Raw genomic sequence first — 22,547 nt, forward strand, 5'->3', positions numbered from 1 at the left:
AATATTCATAATTAATAGAACATTAAAGCCAAAAGAATATCTGACACAGAGAGAGAGAAATTAAGACTTCTTATGAAGTATGTTTCATTGACAATTACTCCATAACAACTGTGCACTCAGAATTTGTGGACATAACCTTACAAGCAGGGGAAAAGTCCAGCCCAAATGTCAAAACACAGAGCCAAATGAATCTGAATTTCCTAAAGATACATTTTGAGGAAGAAAGAATTCTTTCTTCTCCATTTCCCCATCCTTCTGTCCCAAAGAGGAGAATTTAAAATTATGTACATCTTTGGTAATATTTTACAGAAAATAAATGCCGAGATAGAAGGACAATATTTAACTTAGTATTTCCTCTTCAATTCGTTTTTTATAGCAGACATGTTAATTTCATTTTGAACATGGTACGCCAAATAACCTGAACTTCCAGGAATGAAGTCATGTAGCTCCCCAAGAAATTTCTTCATGGCATCAATTGATACATAACCTACAGAATAAAATATATATATACGAAATTCTATCATATTATCTGCTTTTCAATGTCTTTGATTTATTAGAGTTAAGATTCCCAAAGAGTGTTTTTAGAAAAGAAGTAAAAAGAAGAAATACCAGTGAGAAGATTCTCCGTGAAACTTGATAATTATCAGGGAACACCCTCCTCCCCCCTTCACCACTATCCCCCCAGCCTTCTACCTCCTTTTAAAACACAGATTCTTGATTTGCCACTTTGACTACAGAGAGTGTGATGTACAGGTTGGGGATGGAACATAAAAGTACCTAGACCAACATAACTGGGACATGTGTCTGGCTTAGAATGTAATCACTTAGAACTACCTATCCAACTAGCTACTAACAGCACAAACAGCTAGCTCATCTTCCCTAGTACAGCAAGCGACACTTTCCTGCACTGCTAGCACTGAGATAACAGTCTTCAGTAAAAAAATTAATAGGAAAATTGTTATCACTGCTTGGTCAACAAAGGTTATAGGTGTGAGTAATTCTGATGTCATTAATAATCTGAAATAGATATGAGAATCAAAAAGAAAACCTAGAATGGGGAGAGCTTAAGGACTCAATGACTTTAAGCAATATTTCCTTGATAGCAGTTGCTCATCTGAGTGATAATGTTTCACGTGTAATATGTGTTTGTGGTTTACACTAAAGTTGAAACCTGGTTTAAAAGTAGATACTGTATGAAAAAAATTCTGGTAGAGCTCAGGGATGATTGAATTTAGACCACCACCATTATCACCAGGCTATCTATACAGTTTGATTGTTTATAATAATAGATAATAAATTCACAGTTAATAAATTAACTATGAAGCCAATTATATAAAATAGACTAGTATCTTTAAAGATATTTTAATCATAGCCATTTACTTCAGAAAATCTTTTAAAGCACAATTACTATACTCCATACTGTTCATGCTCTTTGCCTAACGGCTAGATTTCTGTGTAAAATAAACTAGCACATAAAAATATTAATGTTTAATTAATTGCACATATACACTGTGTGAAGTTTCTAAAGATATGTGTGAGGATAGAAAATTTTTAAATAATTACCATATTAATAAAAATATTCCTGTAAGGTAAAGAAGGATAGGACATTTATGCATAAAAATGGATTATTGTAGCAGTTTTGGAGTAGTTAGGACTTTAGGCTGAAGTTCACATACACCCAATTTAAACTAGCTTAAACAAAAGGGGAGTTTACTGGAAGGACATTGCCATATCAGTCAAACTATGGGGAAGGCAAACATATTGCTGGGAGTCAGAAATAACTAGCACCAGCTCTCATGGCCATGTCACTAACCTCCAGTTTTTTCCTCTGCATGTTAGTTTCATTTTCCTCTCTTGACACAAGCTGGCTTTCCGTACATGGTAGAAAACATGCCCGCTGATAGCCCTTAAGTTTTATATCTTAGAGCTATGGTCACTTGAATAAGAATGACATGACTGCTGCATTCCATGTCTAGAAATCCAGACAAAGAACTGTGATTGGCCCAGCTCAGATCAGGTATTCACTCCCAAACCAACTGTTGCGGGTAGGAGCAAGCTCATGTTTTAGAAAATGTAACCCAAATGAATTGGGAAGAAGAAAAGAGAGTTCTTAGGAAAGGCATTCTTGGTGGACAATTCCATATGAGTCTGTGGTAGCCAGCCCGCCCCAGATGGCCCTGAATGATCCCTATCTCCTGGTATTCACGAATTTGTGTAGTCTCCTCCTACTTTGTACTTGGGTTGGTCTATCTGACCAGCAGCACTTGGCAGAAGTAATGATATGTCACTTCTGAGAATAGGATATAAAAAAGACATGGCTTCTCTTTGTCTTGGGCACACTCTTTCTCCCACTTCCATTTCGCACTCTGAGGAAAGAAAGCTACCATGTTGTGAACAGCCCTATGGAAAAGTCCACTTGGTGAGGAGTCTAAGCCTTTTGCCAAAACCCAGCAAAAATCCAAGGCCTGCCAACAACCACATGCATGAGCTTTGAAATGGATTTTCCAGTCCCAGCTGTCCCTTGAAATAACTGCAGCCTGGCAAACAAAGTGACTGCGACCTTATTAGAGATTATGAGACAGAAGTATCCAACTAAGATGCTCCTGGATTCCTGGCCCTCAGAAACTATGTAATAGTAAGTGTCCGTTGTTTTAAGCTGCTAAGTTTTGGAGCAATTTGTTACACAGCAACAGATAATTAATACAGTATCTACTATAAGTTCCCAAACTTTTAATTATCAGAATTTTTGTTTAAAAATTTTTGCCTGCAAGATATTTATCATTATTAGTAATTTTTTTCCTTTTATTAATCACACAAGTAGCTGTTAATCAGAACTTTTTATCATGGGTAATAATCAGTGATATCAGACCTAGAGGATTTAATTGCAGTCAAAAACAAAAAACAGACCAAAAAAAATCCATTGATATTTTATGGGACATTGGTAATGCCTGTATATATTTTCGGTTGTCACAACTTGGGGGTCACGGGGGTGGGGGCAGGTTTCTGGATGGGATACTACTGGCATCTAGTGGGCACTGGCCAGGGTTGCCCTCTCCAACAAAGAATACCTGTCCTAAAATGCCGGCAGTTCCAGGACTGAGAAACCCTGTTCTACGGTATAGCTCCAACTTGTACTTTCTAAAACCAAACATCTAATTAGTTTTATTTTAAGAGATTTAACATTCACTGAGTTGAACTCAACCCATTTTGAGGAAGAGACAGTCAAGGTATAGTCACAAAAATTGATACCACTGCCTAAATTAGAACTCTCACTCACTACATTTTTAAGTAACACAAGATGATTTTCCCAACAAGAAGTTATTTCTTCCTGTACAAGCAGATGGGCATGGTAAAAAAGGAAGGACTGTCACTTCACATCAAAATTAAAGACAAATGAATTATCTTTTTTTTTTTTTGGCCATACCTTGCAGGATCTTAGTTCCCCAACCAGGGATCAAACCCGTGCCCCCTGAAATGGAAGCATGGAGTCTTAAGGGGCATGGAGTCTTAACCACTGGACCACCAGAGAAGTCCCTGAATTATCTTTTAAAAAATGAAGCTTTCTTCCAAGAAAGTGTTATTTTAAAATTTAATGTAGAAATATAAAGGAAGATAATTATTCAATTGCACAAATTAAAAAATCAAAAATTTTACTTCTACTGATAAAATCAATACCAGCTTACCACAGGTTAAAATTATACTTTAAAGATTCTGACTAATGATTATCTTTACAGTTCTTTTTTAGTTTGTTTTTATCTAACACTGTCATGTCTTTTTGAACAGTCAGATGGCAATGAAACATAGAGCAACATTGTTACTTGTCCAAATCTAAGCATTTGTCTTTATTGTGTGGCTGATTTTAATATTTATCATTGATCTTTATAATATGTTATCAAACACTTGGTAAGTCCAAATGAACAAAAGATATTTAGTACCTGGCGATGGAGTTGCCTGAAGCAAACTCAATACCAGTACTATACCACAACCATGGTTTAACGTACCTACACTTTATCTGAATATGTAGGTGTAAGGATAAATCTAGGCAGCAATCAGCTACTCCCAGTCTTAGTACTTAAGTACAGTTGACTCACCAGTAAGGTGGGGGTTAAGGGTGCCAACCCTTCCTGTAGTCGAAAATCCACTTATAATATATAGCTAGCCGTGGGGATTCAAGGTTCCTCTTATCTGTGGTTCTACATCCACAAACTCAACCAACTGAGGATTATGTAGAACTGTAGCATTTATTATTGAAAAAAATCCTCATATATGTGGACCCTCATAGTTCAAACCCATGTTGTCCAAAGGTCAACTGTACTTCTACTTAGTTCATTGTCCTTTGGAGTCAACAATTGCTCCTAAGCGTTCCAAAACTTACTTTTCTACTATCACAGTTGGATAGAAGTTTTCTTTGATGTCTCCAACACTCAGCCCAAAACTACACATTAAAAGTTCTTTTTGGGCTTCCCTGGTGGCGCAGTGGTTGAGAGTCCGTCTGCCAATGCAGGGGACACGGGTTCGAGCCCTGGTCCAGGAAGATCCCACATGCCGCGGAGCAACTAGGCCCGTGAACCACAACTACTGAGCCTGCGCGTCTGGAGCCTGTGCTCCGCAACAAGAGAGGCCGCGATAGTGAGAGGCCCGCGCACCGTGATGAAGAGTGGCCCCCACTTGCCACAACTAGAGAAAGCCCTCGCACAGAAACGAAGACCCAACAAAGCCATAAATAAATAAATAAATAAATAAATAAAATTTATTAAAAAAAAAAAAAGTTCTTTTTGAAGTGCTTTTCTGAAGGCTATTTTATATCACTCAAATGAACAGGAGAAAAAAAATAATAAAGCAAATGGCTAGACAAATTGGTTAGAAGGAACAGTAATATGAGAGAAGACATTTAGGAATTTGTGAACTAGTTGCAAGAGGTAGTTTTGACACTGCTAAATAAAGAGAAAATGATAAATGTACAAATGATTTTATAATGAAATGTCAAAAAGCCTATACTTTTTAATTGCAGTGTTTTAAAAACAATTTTTTTAAAACTTCTATTTTTAAAATTATCGATGACCCTGCTGAATACTACCCAGATCAAACTATCCAAATATTATTTCCTTATCTCACCTCATGTAGCACTATCCAAATCCCAATGGTTACTTTTCAACTAGTTCCCTTGTTTGCACCCTCTCAATGTCAGCCTCAGTTAGCTGTCTTCTCTTTATGTTGGGCACTAGGAAACCCAAATATGGAGTCCATCGACACCTGGGTGATCCATGAAAGGGCTTCCGGGCATATCTGAGCCTCTTTAAATTACATGTAAAGTCTGTGTGTTATGTTTGTGTGTGTGTATGCTTAGGGAAAGGGACCTATGTTTCATCAGATTCTCAAAGGAAACTATAATTAGAATTGTCCATACAATTAATCTTCCAAATTGGGACACTTAAGAGTAAAGCAGAAACTAACACACCATTGTAAAGCAATTATGCTCCAATAAAGATGTTAAAAATATAAAAAAGAGTAAACGCTAATGCCAGGACAACACGTATAAATTGGGACTGTCTAATGTAAACAGGGGTGTGTTTTCACCTTACCTATAGACCAGGAATTTTTTTTAAACATGTTTATTGGAGTATAATTGTTTTACAATGGTGTGTTAGTTTCTGCTTTATGACAAAGTGAATCAGCTATACATATACATATATCCCCATATCTCCTCCCTCTTGCGTCTCCCTCCCACCTTCCCTATCCCACCCCTCTAGGTGGCCACAAAGCACGGAGCTGATCTCCCTATGCTATGTGGCTGCTTTCCAGTAGCTATCTACTTTACATTTGGTAGTGTATATATGTCCATGCCACTCTCTCACTTCGTCCCAGCTTACCCTTCCCCCTCCCCATGTCCTCAAGTCTATTCTCTACGTCTAGGGGCAGGACAGACCAGCATTTTATTTATTTATTTATTTTTTTTTAAAGTTTATTTATTTATTTATTTTTGGCTGTGTTGGGTCTTAGTTTCTGTGTGAGGGCTTTCTCTAGTCGTGGCGAGTGGGGGCCACTCTTCATCGCGGTGCGCAGGCCTCTCACTGTCGCGGCCTCTCTTGTTGCGGAGCACAGGCTCCAGATGCACAGGCTCAGTAGTTGTGGCTCACGGGCCCAGTTGCTCCGCGGCATGTGGGATCTTCCCAGACCAGGGCTCGAACCCGTGTCCCCTGCATTGGCAGGCAGATTCTCAACCACTGAGCCACCAGGGAAGCCCCCAGACCAGCATTTTAACACAGAAAATATGGGGCCTATCTTTGGCTTAGTTCTGCAGATTAATTTATTTAACGTGTGAATGATGTCTCCTATTAGCATGTATAATAGAGGGGGTTCTACTTTGTACAAAATGTTCCCTTGTTTCTTCCCTACTTGGGTTGACTCTAAATTTTATTTTAAATTACCTGTTACCATGTTGTTCACTGGATAATTCTGAAGAGGGAAGTACATCTGCTTTGCTACAACTGGAGTCCTTATAAAATGCTTTTCTGTGCTATAAAATATAGAAACATATAGAAAGTCATGTCTATATTTTTTTGGACTTGTTTTACAAACGAGAAATGATTCCAGGCAATATATATAGCAAGCTAATTGCTCTGTGATCAGACTTCAGTCTTATTGGGTGAAAACGTTAACTACGAACTTCTTTGTGCTTCTAAGTAATACAAGGGCCCATATACATATTTTTGGTTTTCTTGGCTGCTTCATAAAACAAATATTTACTGAGTAAATACAGATGTGGGTCTTTTTCTCAATATTCTTGAAAGTATAATAATGCAATAATACTTTATAATTAGATAAAAAACAGATATACATATGTAATCTTAAATATGTTAAAAGAAAAGTCTCCATTTTAAATAATCACAGCATTTATTATTATTCAGTGTTCAAATAATTGGAATTCTATTAATTCATACTTCCACACTTTAAAATAAATAAACAATGATGTCTGGGAAAATCATGAGGTATACTAAGTGACTTCTGAGTTAAAAAGAAAAAAGTTAAATTATTCTGAGTGTGGTTGTATAGTATATAATTAATTATATTCTAATTTTTAAAGAGCTAAGCAGTTTTCAACTAAAATATCCTATTTTCTAACTGCCAAATAACAATTTACTATATTTAGACTACATATAATCCATAGATAATACAATTGTATGAAAATAAAAACCTTAATAAAAAATTGAAGTCATCCTTAAATTTATTTTCCTAAAAAATCTAAAATTACACTGAGTGATAACAAAGGTTTTATTTTCAATTTGTTTAAAAGTTAGAGTTCATCTAAACTCTTCTAAAAGAAACCATAGCTCAGTTAGGATGAGATCCTACAAATAAAGCAAAACAATGTTCCCAGAAAACTCAGGGACTAAACAAGGATACCCATTATCATTGTTATTATTTATCATGGCTCTAAAATTTCTGGCCAAGCAAAAAGAGATGGGGGAGGGGAGAGAAAGAAATGGAAGAGATATCTAGTGAAATGGAAGAGTTATATAGTAAAACGGAAGAAGAAATAGTTTCATTATTAACAAATGATATAAATGTGTACCCTGAAAAGCCAAGAGAATCAACTGAAATATTTTTAGACTCTTAAAGATTCCAAGTGGGTAAATATAAGACAAATACCCCCAAATAAATGACTTTTCTATGTCAGCAATAACTAATGAAGGAAAAAATGATCCAATCCACAATAGCAACAAAATTCATAAAAATCTAGGAATAATATAATAAGCAGTTTCTGATTCTATCTGTAGAAAAGTCAGGAAACTTTACTAAGATATAGAAGAGAAAAATAAAGAAAAACAAAAAAGCATTGTCTTGGAGAGGAATACTGAAAATTATAAAGACATCAATTCTTCTCAACTTTCATACAATTCTCAGTAAAATCCCAAAGGGATTTTAGTGTTTAAGAAAAAAATAATTCTAAAATTCACATGAACAATCACATGTTAGAAGATCTAATAGGAAGCAAGAACAAATTTACAACAGAATGAAAAAAATACCTAGTAATAATCTTAAAAGAAGTATAAGATTTATATGAAGGAAATATGAAAGTGTTTTTTAAGGACCACAAAAGAAAACTTGAACAAGTAAGGAAAAAAATACCATTTTCTCGGATAGGAAGATTCAATATCAAAGTCTCCCTAAATTAATCTATATTTTTTTGTAATGTCACTAAAAATAACAACAGAAATTTTTGTTTTAATATGAACAAGCTGGTTCCAAAATTCAGATGCAAAAGTAAACCAGGAAGAATAGTTAACTAAGAAAATTTGGAAAGAGCAAGGAGGAACTAGCTCTAGATATTAAATCATATTATAAACAATTGAAACAGAGTGGCATTGTTGCATGACAAATTAATGGAATAGAATATAAAGTCCAGAAATAGACCCAGATACTTATGTGGATTTAACCTAGGATAAAGGTGGCATTTCAGTACAGTGGGAGAAAAGATGAATTATTCAATCAATAGCCAAGAGTAGGTAACTATCTGAAAAAAAAAGAAGAAGGTGGATCGCCACCTCATATCTTACACCAAGATATATTCCAAACGTATCAAAGATTTGAATTTAAAAATAAAGAAATCACTAAGAAGAAACCATAGCAAAATAATAACAGTAATCTTAGAGAAGACTTTCCTAAGTATGACATAAAACTCAAAAAGCCATTAAAGAAAATATTAATAAGAATGAATACATATAGTAAAAAATTTCTGCATGCAAAACCCAATATTTTTAAAGTCAAAAGACAAACATAAGCTAATAACTGTAATTTATTTCACAAAAAATTCATTCTCCTAAACGTAAAGGGTTCTTGCAAAAAAAAAAAGTCAATAGAAAAATGTGCAAAGGATATGAACAAACAGTTCACAGAATAGGAACTATAAATGGTTCTTAAACTATGAAAAGACATTCAACCTCACTCATAATAATGGCAATTCAGACAGAAAACTAGAGTGAGATACCACTTTATATCTATCAGATTAGGAAAGACCAAAACATATGTTAGCACACTGCGTTGGAGAAAGTATAGAAGAAAGAATGGTGACTAACCATCCCAGTTTACCCTAGATTGAGGGGTTTCTCAGGACATGGGCTTTTCAGTGCTAAAACAAGGACAGTCCCAAGCAAACCTGGATGGCTGGTTACCCTAGCCTGGAAAAGGTACTTAAATATACAAACACTAGGAATGTAAACTGGTTTAACCTCTATGGAGGGCAATTTGACAATGATTGTATCAAGGATACAAAATGTATATGCCTTTTGACCTAGCAATTCCCCTTCTAAGAATTACCCTAAAGACACTCGCACACATGCAAAATGACATTACATGATCAATCACTGAAGCACTGTTTTTAACAGCAAATTAGAAATTACCTGAAAGTCCAGTAAAATAGGAGACTAGTTAAATAAATTATGGTAAATCCATACAATAAAATACTACACAGCACAAAAATGAAAAAGCTCTTTATGTAGTAATATGGAATGATCTCCAAGGTAAATTATTAAGAGAAAAAAGGAAAGGTGTTGAACAATGTTTATAGAATATTACTATTTGTGAAGAAAAGAAAAAAATGAAAGAATATTTATTTGAATTAGCTAGTATATGCATATATAAGAAACTGATAACATTGGTTGCCTCTGAGAGGGAAACTGGCTATCTAGGAGTCAGTATATTTCATAGTTTCCCCTTTTGTGTATCTTGGATTTTGAACCATATGAATATATTTCCTATTAAAAATAATTAAAATTTGAAAATAGAAAAATAATAAGTAGGCATGAAGAACTAAGGAAGAGATTTTTAAAAGGAGAGTATCACACTGGTCAGAATGGCCATCATCAAAAAATCTACAAACAATAAATGCTGGAGAGGGTGTGGAGAAAAGGGAACCCTCTTGCACTGTTGGTGGGAATGTAAATTGATACAGCCACTATGGAGAACAGTATGGAGGTTCCTTAAAAAACTAAAAATAGAACTACCATATGACCCAGCAATCCCACTACTGGGCATATACCCTGAGAAAACCATAATTCAAAAAGAGTCGTGTACCACAATGTTCACTGCAGCTCTATTTACAATAGTCAGGACATGGAAGCAACCTAAGCGTCCATCGACAGATGAATGGATAAAGAAGATGTGGCACATATATACAATGGAACATTACTCAGCCATAAAAAGAAACGAAGTTGAGTTATCTGTAGTGAGGTGGATGGACCCAGAGTCTGTCATACAGAGTGAAGTAAGTCAGAAAGAGAAAAACAAATACCGTGTGCTAACACATATATATGGAATCTAGAAAAAAAAAAAATGTTCATGAAGAACCTAGGGGCAAGACGGGAATAAAGACGCAGACCTACTAGAGAATGGACTTGAGGGCATGGGGAGGGGGAAGGGTAAGCTGGGACAAAGTGAGAGAGTGGCATGGACATATATACACTACCAAATGTAAAATAGCTAGCTAGTGAGAAGCAGCCACATAGCACAGGGAGATCAGCTCGGTGCTTTGTGACCACCTAGAGGGGTGGGATAGGGAGGATGGGAGGGAGACGCAAGAGGGAGGAGATATGGGGATATATGTATATGTATAACTGATTCACTTTGTTATAAAGCAGAAACTAACACACCATTGTAAAGCAATTATAGTCCAGTAAAGATGTTAAAAAAAAAAATTCCCTGTGCTATACAGTAGGTCCTTGTTGATGATCTGTTTTATATAGAGTAGGGTGTGTATGTTAATCCCATGCTCCTAATTTATCCCTCCCCCCACCTTTCCCCTTTCGTAACCATAAGTTTGCTTTCTATGTCTGTGGGTCTGTTTATATTTTGCATATAAGTTCATTTGTATCATTTTTTTAGATTCCACATATAAACAGTATCATTTGAAATAAATAAATAAATAAATAAATAAATAAAAATAAAAGGAGAGTAATGAGTTTGGTATTTACTTGCCTTGTCAGGTATTAAAATACCTAAAGTTATATAACTTAAAAGAATATTGTATTGATATCAAAATAGATCCATAGATTAATGGAATAAAACAGTCTAAAAACAGATCTCCAGACACATTAAACACAACATATGAGAATGGAAATCACATCAGTTGGAGATAGATTTATTCTTAAAAAACTGGTGGAAAATTCTTATTTGTAAGACAAAAATAAACTTCGATCTTCACCTATTACCATACATCAAAATAAATATCTGCAGAATTAAAAACCAATTTGATACCTGAATGGGAAAGGACTTTTCTGAATATAAAAGCGATAGAAGAAATAATAAAGGAAAAGTGATTAGTTTAACAATGTAAAAACTCAAAGCTTGTGTCTCTAAAAAATATAAGCCAGAGAACAATCTGAGGAAACAATGTGACAAACTGGCAAAAGGATAATATAGGTAAAAATGTCAGACAAGTTGATAAGAAAAGCAATAAGACTCCCAATAGAAAATGGAGAAAGGATAAAAACAAGTCACAGAAAAGAAAATGTAAAATGCTAATAAATTCAAAAAGATTCAAACTTACTAGTAATCAAAGAAAAATGCAAATTAAAACAAGATGCTATTTTTCATCTATTAAATTAGCACAAGCCTTCTTATTAATACTCAATATACTGATGAGGATGTGGTGAGACCAACACTGGTGGTAGTTTTAAATTTGTGCTTTTGAGGGAAGCAACTGACAATAGGCATCACGGCCTTTAAAAACACTCACACCTCATTAATACCGTAAATTCCACATCTGAGAATTTACATTAAGAAAATTATCAAGGGAATTCCCTGGTGGTCCAGTGGTTAGGACTCTGTGCTTTCACTGCCAAGGGCCCGGGTTCTATCCCTGGTTGGGGAACTAAGATCGCACAAGCTACGTGCCACGGCCAAAAGAAAAAGAAAAAAATCTAAAAAGTAGAGAAAGATTTATTTTTAAAAAGATGTTCATGAAAGTGCCGCAAGAGTAACAAATTGTAAATTTTTTTAAAAAAGATTAAAGGAATGTGGTTAAACAGACAATAAGATTAAATGCCATATACAGCCATTACAAATCATAATATCAAATAAGGTTTTTCAAAATGGGGAACTGCCCATAGAATACTAAATGGAAAATCAAGAGACAGACTATATCTGCAGTCTGACCTCAACTCTACTTAATGTGTATGTCTGTATAATGCTAGCAAGAAACGTACTAATGTTGATGGTGGTTCTCTGAGTGGTGGGTTTGCTTATAATTTAAATTTTCTTTATTCTTTTCTTTTTTAATACTTTTTCTTTTTTTAGTATTTTCCATTTTGACAAATTACACACATTATATTTATAATAAAATAATTAAGAACAAGAAAAATAAGCAAAAATTCATGCCATTTTCAGAAGATACTGGGAAAGGAAAACAGCATAGTGATTAAGAGTTTGGACTCTGGATCAGCTAGAGTCGGTGTCAAATTAGGTTCACTACTTAAATAATATTGGGTGAATTATTTAGCTCTCTGAACCTGTTTCCTCAATAGTAAAACGAGGCTAATGCTATTTAACTATCTTACAAGGTTGTGAGAATCAAATGAAATACTGTGAACTGCTTAGCTCACAAATGTCTCGTATTTGGCAAGTGTTCAAAAACTAGTTCACCACTTAGTGTTCACTATCACTAGTAGCATGCCAAAAAAATAAACTTCGAGTAGGGACAAAGTGTATTTTATCTATGTTTGCACTGCACCCTCTGGTGGTTCCACAAAGAAAAAGGCTCTAAGTAGACACCTACCTTTGTCTATTTTTGTTGTTGTTATTGGAAAATACTGGACATATTTTCCCCAGATTTGTAAGCCCTCTTTGTATATTAAGGAAAATAGCCTTTGTCAAATACTTTTTCAAGTGTATATTTTTCTTTTGTCTTGGTTTATGGTATTTTTATTTCCATGTGCAAGTTTAAAATATTTTTGGTAGTCATATTATCAATCTTTTCCTTATGCTTCTGCATTTTGCAGGACAACCATTTCTTTTTTCTTTTTTTTTTAATTCTTTTTTTTTTTTTAATTTATTTGCTTGTGCCAGGTCTTAGTTGCGGCACGCGGGATCTTTAGTTGCGGCATGTGGGATATTTTAGTTGCAGCATGCAGGATCTAGTTCCCTGACCAGGGATCGAACATGGGCCCCATGCAATGGGAGTGGAGTCTTAACCACTGGACCTCCAGGGAAGTCCAAGGACAACCATTTCTTGAAAAACAAAAAAACATATATATATCTGATGCCTTCCCTAGTCAAGTGAATCACTGGGAGTTACTTTTTAATTTCTATTTCCCATTCTTCTCTTACAAGGTCACTTAGGATAACCATTTTCTCCTACTTCTTCTATTTCATTTTTCTTCCTCTCCTTACCAGTTTCTTATCTCAGAAACCATAACAAGTTCAAAGGAGTGCTATACATAGAGATCCCAAAGACCTAGAATATGGATACTCAAACCCAAGTGGTGGATTATCTAGAAGTCATAGGACCATGAAGCAATAGTTTACTAAACTTAAAATAATTAAATACAAAACTTCGTGTTAAATCAGATAATAACTTATTTCAAATTAAAGAAAAACAGATAGGAGGTACAAAAGGTATTAAAAAATTATGGGAAAAAAACTTAAAATTAAAAAAATACATATTTTAAAAATAATGTAACAGTGATCAAAATATACATAAAATTTTTGTTTATTTTCTGCAAGGATAGTCTAGCATAATAGTTAAATGCATGCGTTCTGGAATTAGACTGACCCAGTTCAAATCCTGCTTCTCCCCATTTAATAAAAGTTTGTATGACTTTGGGTGAATTACTTAATCTATATATACTTGATCTCTTTTTCTGTAAAATGGCAATGGTGATAATGATATCAATCTCATAAGACTGTGAAAATTAAATGAGATAAACACACAGTCAGTGTTCAAAGGTGTCTATACTGAATTGAATATCAGTGAAGTATACAAATTCAGTACCTTTTAGATAATTCTTTTTTGTGATCTGTTGCTAGTACACTGCTTTCCCTAAGGGACTTTATTTTGTTTGGTGTCACTTCATCATGCTGTGGAGAGCAAAGGAAATCACATTTTAAAAAATCAGCACACCAATGATGCAATCGATAACGTTTTCTTAAAAAGTAAAGAAAAAAATTTGCAATATATATCAAGAGTCACAAAAATATTTATACACTCAGGTCCATCCCATCTAGTTTGGTGGGAAAAACTCACAAAATTTTGTACACACACAAATACACACACAGAATTATATATTTTTAGAGATACATAAAGAAAGAAGACCAGGATTTTTAAAATATCAGCTGTGCTTGTATTAGATAGTAAAACTGACTTATTTTATTCTCTTTTTGATTTTTTAAAATTTTCCCTAAAGTGGTCATATTACTTTTTAGTTTAAAAAAATAAGGAAACCAAAAAAAGTATTATTAATTTAAACTTTCTTAAAATCCTTGACTTGAAAACTCCTAGGCTTCCTGTGAGCTACAAATCAAAAATATGAAGTAAGCTGAACAAATTAAGTTTCCCCTTCAAAATTAAAGTGGAGTATTTAGCTATGAAGTTACAAAAGAACTAAATGTATATTAAGCTTTTCCAAAAGATTATGTGAAAGTGACTGACCTCAGATACTGGTATCTATCACATAATATATTTACTTAATATGCCATTAGGAAATTTCTATATTTGGGTCACAAATCCACTCCAAACAATAATAATATTCCCCAAATTATCTTCCAGGTTTACCCTTTTTAAAAAATATTTATTTCTTTATTTGGCTGCATCAGGTCTTGGTTGCGGCGTGAAGGCTTGTCTGTGGCTTCTCTCTAGCTGTGGCACGTGGGCTCTAGAGTGCGCGGGCTTAGTTGCCCCGTGGCATGTGGGATCTTAGTTACCTGACCAGGGATTGAACCCGCATACCCTGTATTGGAAGGCGGATTCTTAACCACTGGACCACCAGGGAAGTCCCCAGATTTACCCTTATTATTGCCATTGGATGAAGTACCTTCTACTTACATATTCCATGGTTACATTATTATAATTGGATAATATTCAACATCAATCAATATTTGAAAGAACAAAATCCTTTACCGTATAATCATACAATTTCTAGAGTCAACAGTCAGTACAGGCATGTGCTACTAATTTTTTAGTAGAAAAAAACATTGGATTGGGTTGGAGCTGAGAAAATCTGGTTCCACTTTGCTAATATCTGGCTATGTGAACTAAGTCAGGTCTTTACCTTCTTACCTCAGTTTTCTCATTTCTAAAACAGAATGATTAAATTAACGATCTTTAAGGGCCTTTTGGTATACTCAATAATTATTATCAAATAATAACCATTCTACCACCATTCATGTCCCTGGAAACACTCTGACAAGTCAAGGATTAGATATTTGATCCTTAGTACAACATAGCCAAAGATACTAAAAGAGCTATTATTTTCAGATGATGACACTTTGGGAAGAAATAACAAGTTAATGAAAGGAATACAAAATGCATAAATTAATTGCTGGGCTTTAGACACAGAGATTTTCTCTCTTTTTATTCTGAAAAAATTCAAGCTTACTGAAAAGTTAAAGAATAATACAATAAGTACTATATACCTTTTGCCCAGATTCACAAAGTGTTAACATTTTTGCCACACTGCATGCCCTCTCTCTCTCATTTTTTATTTTTGCTGGACCATTTGAAAATATTTGCAGATATTATGACATTTCACTCCTTAATCTTTAGCATGCATTTTCTAAAAAAAAAAAAAAAACCATTCTTTTATCATTATAATACCACTATCATAATTAAGAAAATTAACATTAACTCAATGTCACCTAATATACATTGCATATTTAAATTTTTCCAATTGTTCTCAAAATTTCTTTTTTACTTTTTTTTAAATTAAAAAATCCAGAATCCAATCAAGGTTCATACATCACATTTGGTTGTTATGCCTCAATCTAGAACAGTCTTCCCTGTTTTTTTTGTTTTTTTATGACATTGTTTTAAAGAGTCTAAGCCAGTTAGTTGCTTTGTGACATGTTCCATAATCTGGAATTATGTGAGTATTTACTCATGATTAGATTCAGAATTTTGAACAAGAACACTACAAGATAATATTGTGTACTTTTCTTTTTTTTGGCACCACAAGGTGGGCGAGATCTTATTTCCCCGACCAGGATTCGAACCGGGGCCATGGCAGTGAAAGTGCCGAGTCTTAACCACTGGATCCCCAGGGAATTCCCTATATTGTGTACTTTTTATTATATCACATCGAGCTGAACATAACAAGAGGTTGTTCCAATATTGGTGATGCTAAATTTTATCAGTTGGTTATGGTGGTGTCTGCCAGGTCCCTCCATTGTAAAGGTACAAGCATTGCTTGCCTTTGTAATTAATAAGTGATCATCAATGAAGTGATCATTTTAGATCATGATTTTAACACCCATTAATGACCCTTGCCTAAATCAATTATTTTACTGGGGGTGGTACAGTGCGAATTTTCTATTCTATCATCCTTTCTTCGTTTATTACCTTTTATTCTGAAAGGAAATTTTCCCTTATCCTACCCTTTCCTTCCTTCCTTCCTTCCTTCTTCCCTTTCCACCTTTCTTCCTCCTTTCCTTCCTCTGTTCTTCCTTTTTTATTTCTTTATGCTTTTGGAGTATCACTATGGAATCACGGATTTTTTTAAAAATTTAATGTATGGGCTTCCCTGGTGGTGCAGTGGTTAAGAATCCACCTGCCAATACAGGGGACATGGGTTCGAGCCCTGGTCCCAGAAGATCCCACATGCCGCAGAGCAACTAAGCCTGTGCGCCACAACTACTGAGCCTGCGTGCCACAACTATTGAAGCCCGTGCGCCTAGAGCCCGTGCTCCGCAACAAGAGAAGCCACCACAATGAGAAGCCCACCCACCACAACAAAGAGTAGCCCCCGCTCGCCGCAACTATAGAAAGCCCGTGAGCATCAACAAAGACCCAACGCAGCCAAAAATAAATAAATTTATATTTTAAAAAATTTAATGTAATATAATCCATTATTCTTTTTGATGCTCAAATTATCCCAAATTTGGCTTTGCATAAAGATTCTGAAGTAAGTCACAAGCATAGGCAAATTTGAGGCAGGATGGCAAAAGCTAAAAAACTTTCAGTATTGCACACATTTATTAAGAGGTATTAGTCATAACATTTAACAAATGGTACAACACAGGAATTAATCAAATAGCATCTACACTGGCAGTAAAGAACTGGTAAATACTGTGTACCTATTACTCCCTTAATATTACTGAGATTTTCAAGTTTTTTCAAATTTTCAAGTTTTTTACGTGAATAATTTTATTCATACAAAAATATCTCAATTTTACTAAGGTACTAGTGTAAAAATAATGTCAAACTAGATATGTTCAATAAAAGCATGTCCTTTAAATTCCTTACTCTGGGTCATTGGTGCTAACATGTCACAAGTAAGCATTTTTAAGATTACATTGCTTTCAAAATTTTTTGAAACTGTAGATTCTAATCGAGTACCTTAATTTACTCTTACCTTTTCTATCAGAAAATGTTGGTCTTGTTCCCAGATAAAACTACCAATTTTTCTTCTTATTTCTGTAGTAAGAAAAACAAATCCAATACTGTTTTTTAAAAAGTAACTTTGTAGAATTTTCTGAATTTTGTTTAGGTTTCAAATTTCTAAGTCAGTATTATTCCACTTGCATCAAAAGTACCTAAGATACTTGTTTAAAATGCAGATTCTTTTTGAACCAGATCATTTAGGAGAAGCTGGGGAATTGCATTTCTAACAAACTCTCCAGATGACTCCAGTGCATTATGAGAATCATTGTTGTAAACTTTTTTGCCTGTAATACATATCTTCATCCAATGTCAGTGTCTTTAGGCCAAGCATTAATAAAGAAGACAACTGTCTAGTCAAAATAAAAGGCATAAAATTCCTGAATCTGTAGAGTGCTTCAAGAATTCAAGAGTTTACTTTGTTAAAAAAAAGGTTGGATGAGCAACATGTCTAGTGGGCGTGGTAGTACAGGAATTCTACAATGCTCAGCATGTCAAAGGACTATGAAATTATCTTAAATCAATGATCTCAAAAGTTTCCACAGTAGCCCACTCAAGGACAAAAAGTTAACATTCTTCTAGACCTAAGCTGTCCAATATAGCAGCCACTAGACTAGATACATATTGAAATGTGTGGCTAGTCCAAAATGAGATGTGCTGTTAAGTTTAAAATAAACATTGGATTTCAAATCCAGTATCAAAAAAGAATGTAAAATTTATCAATAATTTTTATACTGATTATATATTGAAATGGTAATATTTTAGATACATTAGGTTAAATAAAACATTTCTTAAAATTAACTTCATCTCTTTTTATTATTTTTAATGTGGGTATTAGAAAATTTTAAATTAGTATGTGGCTTACATTTGTTTGCCTCTCACACTTCTACTAGACAATCCTGGTCTAGGTGGATAATAATGCATACTTTTCATTTTTAAAAAGGATCATGTTTTCATTTAAAACAGATTTTTTTAAAAAAATTGAATGCATTTTAATGTAAGATGCTAAACACAAAGACTTAATAGGAGTGATAATTTAAAATTAGATCAGATAGTCATTCCACAATATAAGTTCCCTGAAGGTGGATATTCTCTGATTTGCAGTTTTTGAGTAAATCAATTCTCCTATCCAGTCATTAATTTATTTACATAACCACTTAGAACAATTTATTTTTATAAATTATAACTAGGTCTCACCAGGACATCAACTATAGAAAGAACCCAATCTTTGGGGTTTCCAAAGCTCTTCTATAGAAACATTTTTCAAGTTTTTTTTTTTTTTTTTTTTTTAAATACTCTGCTCACTGGGAATTTTTACTACTTTCAGTCAGTCTTTCTAGGGATGGACACATACACATCAAAAAACACATCAAGAATTGGATAATAATGCAAGACCTACAAAAATGGGATATTTAAAGTTAGTCCATAAAAGATAGGTAGGATTTGGACAGAACAGGATAAGAAAGGGTGTTCCAGGCAGGGAAAACTAAACAAACCAATCTCAGAAGCAATGTATTCACTTGCCCTTTACTTGATAGGGTTGCTGAAATAATTAATGCGAAAGTACTTTCAATAATATAAAGAACAATATAAATATATGGGTTTATTATCACACTGAATCTTGAAATATCAGGAAAAAAATCCAGGGAAATAATGGTGAGATTCAAAACTAGCAACGAACATTAATTATATACTCACAGGTGAGACTACTTAATATCTCATTTTATCCTCAAAACAACTCGGGAGGTGACAAAATTAGTAAGTGTTGGATCCTAGCCAGTGAACACTGTGAGGACAACATCTGTATCTTACTCATCACTGAATCCCCAGCACCTTGGTTGAAACATGGCACACAGTAAGAGCTAAGTGAACGTGTGAATGAATGATAAACAAAGCGAGGATACACACCCAAGGCAATCTGATCCAAAGTACATGCTTTTCTATTTATATTAAATGATACAAAACACAAAAATCTCTGAGAACAAAGATCAGTAGAGTTGGGTGACATAGCTGGATTTGGCAGTCTAACAGAGATTAGATGAAAGATCTTTGCTAACCTTTTTGAAGGCATTCAGGAGGAAGAATGAAATGACCTAAAGCCACCGAGTTTTTTGTTTCAGCATTAGCTACTGCAGAGAGATAGCAGGCGTGAAAAACTGTAGCATTATCTTCTATGTAATCAAGACTCTGATATATTCTAGGAGAAAGAAAGAAAATATTTGAAGTTATGAAATGAACAAGAATGTATTCAACGTTTCAAAACAAAGAATAAATGAATGGAAAGAGAATTATCGGTAGGTAATCAGGAGACTGGGGGCGGGGGAGTGAAGGGGTGAGAAGGGGATCAGCCAGGACGGTGATCAGACGTCTGTTTTGTAAACATAATCGGACCGCAATGTGAAGGGGGATCACAGGTGGACAGATTGGAGGCAGAGCAACCTCTCAGATAAACTACTGTGATTTGGGGGCAAGAGGTAATTTACGGTGTATACTAAGATAGTGGCAGGAAGAACAAAGAACATTTACAGGGGCACAATCCATGGTGTTCGGTCATGGATTAATTGGATTAATTAATGGATTAATGGGGGTAGGGGTTATTATTCAAAAGAAACTACCAAGGTTTTAAGTTTAAGAACACAGCAGCTAGTACAGGTATGAGAGGCAATCAGGAGATTTGGTTTAAACATGTTGAATATGAGGGTCCTTCAAGGCGCCACGGGGATGTGGGAGAGTCAAATGGAAACACACCAGTGGAACTCGGGAAAAGATTTGAGGACCAGGTAGGAGGCCATGCCATTGCGGCAGAAAAGAGAGGAGAAAGGTTAGCTATTCCCGCCCCTACTTCCTCCCCGCACATCTAGGACTGGGCTGAAAACTTGCTCGTTTCCAGTATCTTCCTATTATCAATATTTATTAGTGGACTACAACGTCTATCTCCAACTCCTGGCTCCTCATGACCCAAAAGGTACTGCCAGGTGGGCTTCAGGTACCTCAGCGTGTCTGGGTGTGAGGCATCGCAGCTGAACAAGAAGTCGGCGGCCCTCGGGTCACTGATGGTCCCCCCTTCGTCCACTGTGGAGGCAAGAGCACAGGGTAAGCCCATCAAGTGTCCTGCAGCCAAGGTACCAGAGGGAGGAGGGGGTGCTCCCCTCCCCACCTCACCCACCCGCTTCTGCCCAGCTTCCTACCCCAGAACTGCCTCAGGTTGCGGCTGACGCTGCGGCAAAACCAACCCCGCTGCCCTTGAAACATGGCGCCGCCTCACACGCCTCACAAGCGAGGACGTGGGGGAGGGGGCCAGGAGCCGAGATCACTGATTGGTCGGACGTCCGAAGCCAGCTCCGTGATTGGTTCTCAGAGTAATGGGCGGGGAAAGCCTGAGGCACAAGGAAGAAGGTTCCCGGCGCTAGCAGCCTGTGTGGACCAGTTCGTGGTATTGTGAGGAGGCTCATCGGCTTCCCCTGACTCGGTGGAGGAGGCAGATCAGTCGTGCTTGTGAGATTTAAACCCTAAGTATTAACAAAGTTGTTGTGCTGTGTTATTATTTTGAAGCAAAACTCATTTTGTCACTTCATCTATAAATGTTTCAGCTGGAATCTCTAAAAGATGAAGACTTCTTAAAAAACAATATCATTGGACTTCCCCGGCGGTCCAGTGGTTAACACTCCGCACTTCCACTGCAGGGAACAGGGTTTCTATCCCTGTTCCGGGAACTAAGATCCCACATGGTACATCCCACATGCCACATGGTGCAGGCAAAAAAAAAAAAAAACTTAAAAAATAACAATTCTTCAATATAGTCATATATCACCAGTGTTCAAATTATGTTTTCTTTATAGTTTCCCCACCCCCCGCCTTACATCAGTTTTGATAAGCTATATTTTTCTGGTGTTGGGTCCATTTAATCTAAAATTTCAAAAATATTGATATAAAGTTGACCATAAAACCTTTCATAATATTTTGTAATGTCTGCAGGCTCTGTGGCAATGGTTCCTTTTCCATTTCTGATATTAGTTACTGATGTTAGTGGCTTCTTTTCACTTCTTAGTCTCACCAGAAGTTTGTCATTTTTATTAGACTTTTTCAAAGAACAAACTTCTGACATTTTTGATACTCCCATATATTTCTTTTGTATATCCTTAATTTCTGCCCTTATAATTTCCTTTTACTTTTTTTTTTGGCTTTAAATTGCTGTTCTTTTTCTAATTTCTTGAAAGAGATGACTGATTTTCATCCTTTGTTTTTCTAATATGCGCATATGAGATTTACCGATTCCCTTTAAACTGTGTGCCAGTTTTTCAGATGTCATTTTTCATTATCATTCAATTCAAAATATTTTCAGATTTCCAATAGGAGTTTTTTTGATCCATGGGTTATTTAAAATATTTAAAAATTTCCAAATACATGTGATTAGTTATTTTGTTATCGATGTCTGGTTTAAATGAATTAAGGTCAAAGAATATAGCTTGTGTGATTATAATCCTTTTAAATTTGTTGAAATTTTCCTTCTGACTGAAGTATATGGTCAGTGTTCTGTGTGTGTTTACAAAGAATGGCCTGCAGCTGTTGGATGTTCTCAGGTGTTTGGTACAGTGTTCTAACATATGTTCATTGAGTCAAGTTTGTTAATCATATTGTCTGATTCTTCTGTCAATTACCGAGAGAGGCATGTTAAAAATCTCCTAAGTTGTTTGTAGATTTATTAATTTATTGTTAATTACTGCTTTATCTACATTGAAATTATGTTGTTAGGTGCATGCAAATTTATACTTGTTACTTTTAGTTGATTGAACAATTAAGCATTGAAATATAAAAGGCAGAACTTTAAAACATGTAGAATAAAACACAGGAGAATATCTCTCTGACCTCTGAGAAGGATTTTTTTGTAAATGAGGCACAAGTATTAAGCCATAGGAGAAGATATTTGCAGTGCAAATAACCAACAAAGGATTGGTATCCA

At 35.2% G+C, this 22,547-nt stretch overlaps 1 protein-coding gene across 1 annotated transcript; it reads right to left on the reverse strand.

The window, feature by feature from the left end:
* Positions 1-344: 344 nt before the first annotated feature.
* Positions 345-20,839, reverse strand: TERB2 (telomere repeat binding bouquet formation protein 2). Its single transcript, XM_059915561.1, has 7 exons — positions 20,776-20,839; positions 20,578-20,659; positions 19,645-19,784; positions 17,562-17,623; positions 13,988-14,073; positions 6,429-6,517; positions 345-487 (listed from the first exon to the last, which is right to left on the reverse strand). Exons 1-7 carry the CDS (start codon positions 20,837-20,839, stop codon positions 345-347), a joined length of 666 nt encoding a protein of 221 aa, XP_059771544.1.
* Between the last annotated feature and the right edge of the window lie 1,708 nt (positions 20,840-22,547).

This window comes from Balaenoptera ricei, chromosome 2 (assembly GCF_028023285.1).
Source record: "Balaenoptera ricei isolate mBalRic1 chromosome 2, mBalRic1.hap2, whole genome shotgun sequence".
NCBI classification, from domain to species: Eukaryota; Metazoa; Chordata; class Mammalia; order Artiodactyla; family Balaenopteridae; genus Balaenoptera; species Balaenoptera ricei.

What these genes read in the sequence shown, in the direction of transcription:
- TERB2 (XM_059915561.1), bottom strand. Translation starts at nt 20,839, where the DNA reads ATGTTTCAAGGGCAGCGGGGTTGGTTTTGCCGCAGCGTCAGCCGCAAC. An exon ending in CAACCTGAGGCAGTTCTGGG is followed by an intron (nt 20,660 to 20,775) that starts GTAGGAAGCTGG and finishes TTGCCTCCACAG; the next exon opens with TGGACGAAGGGGGGACCATC. An exon ending in AACATTTTCTGATAGAAAAG is followed by an intron (nt 14,074 to 17,561) that starts GTAAGAGTAAAT and finishes TGCTCTCCACAG; the next exon opens with CATGATGAAGTGACACCAAA.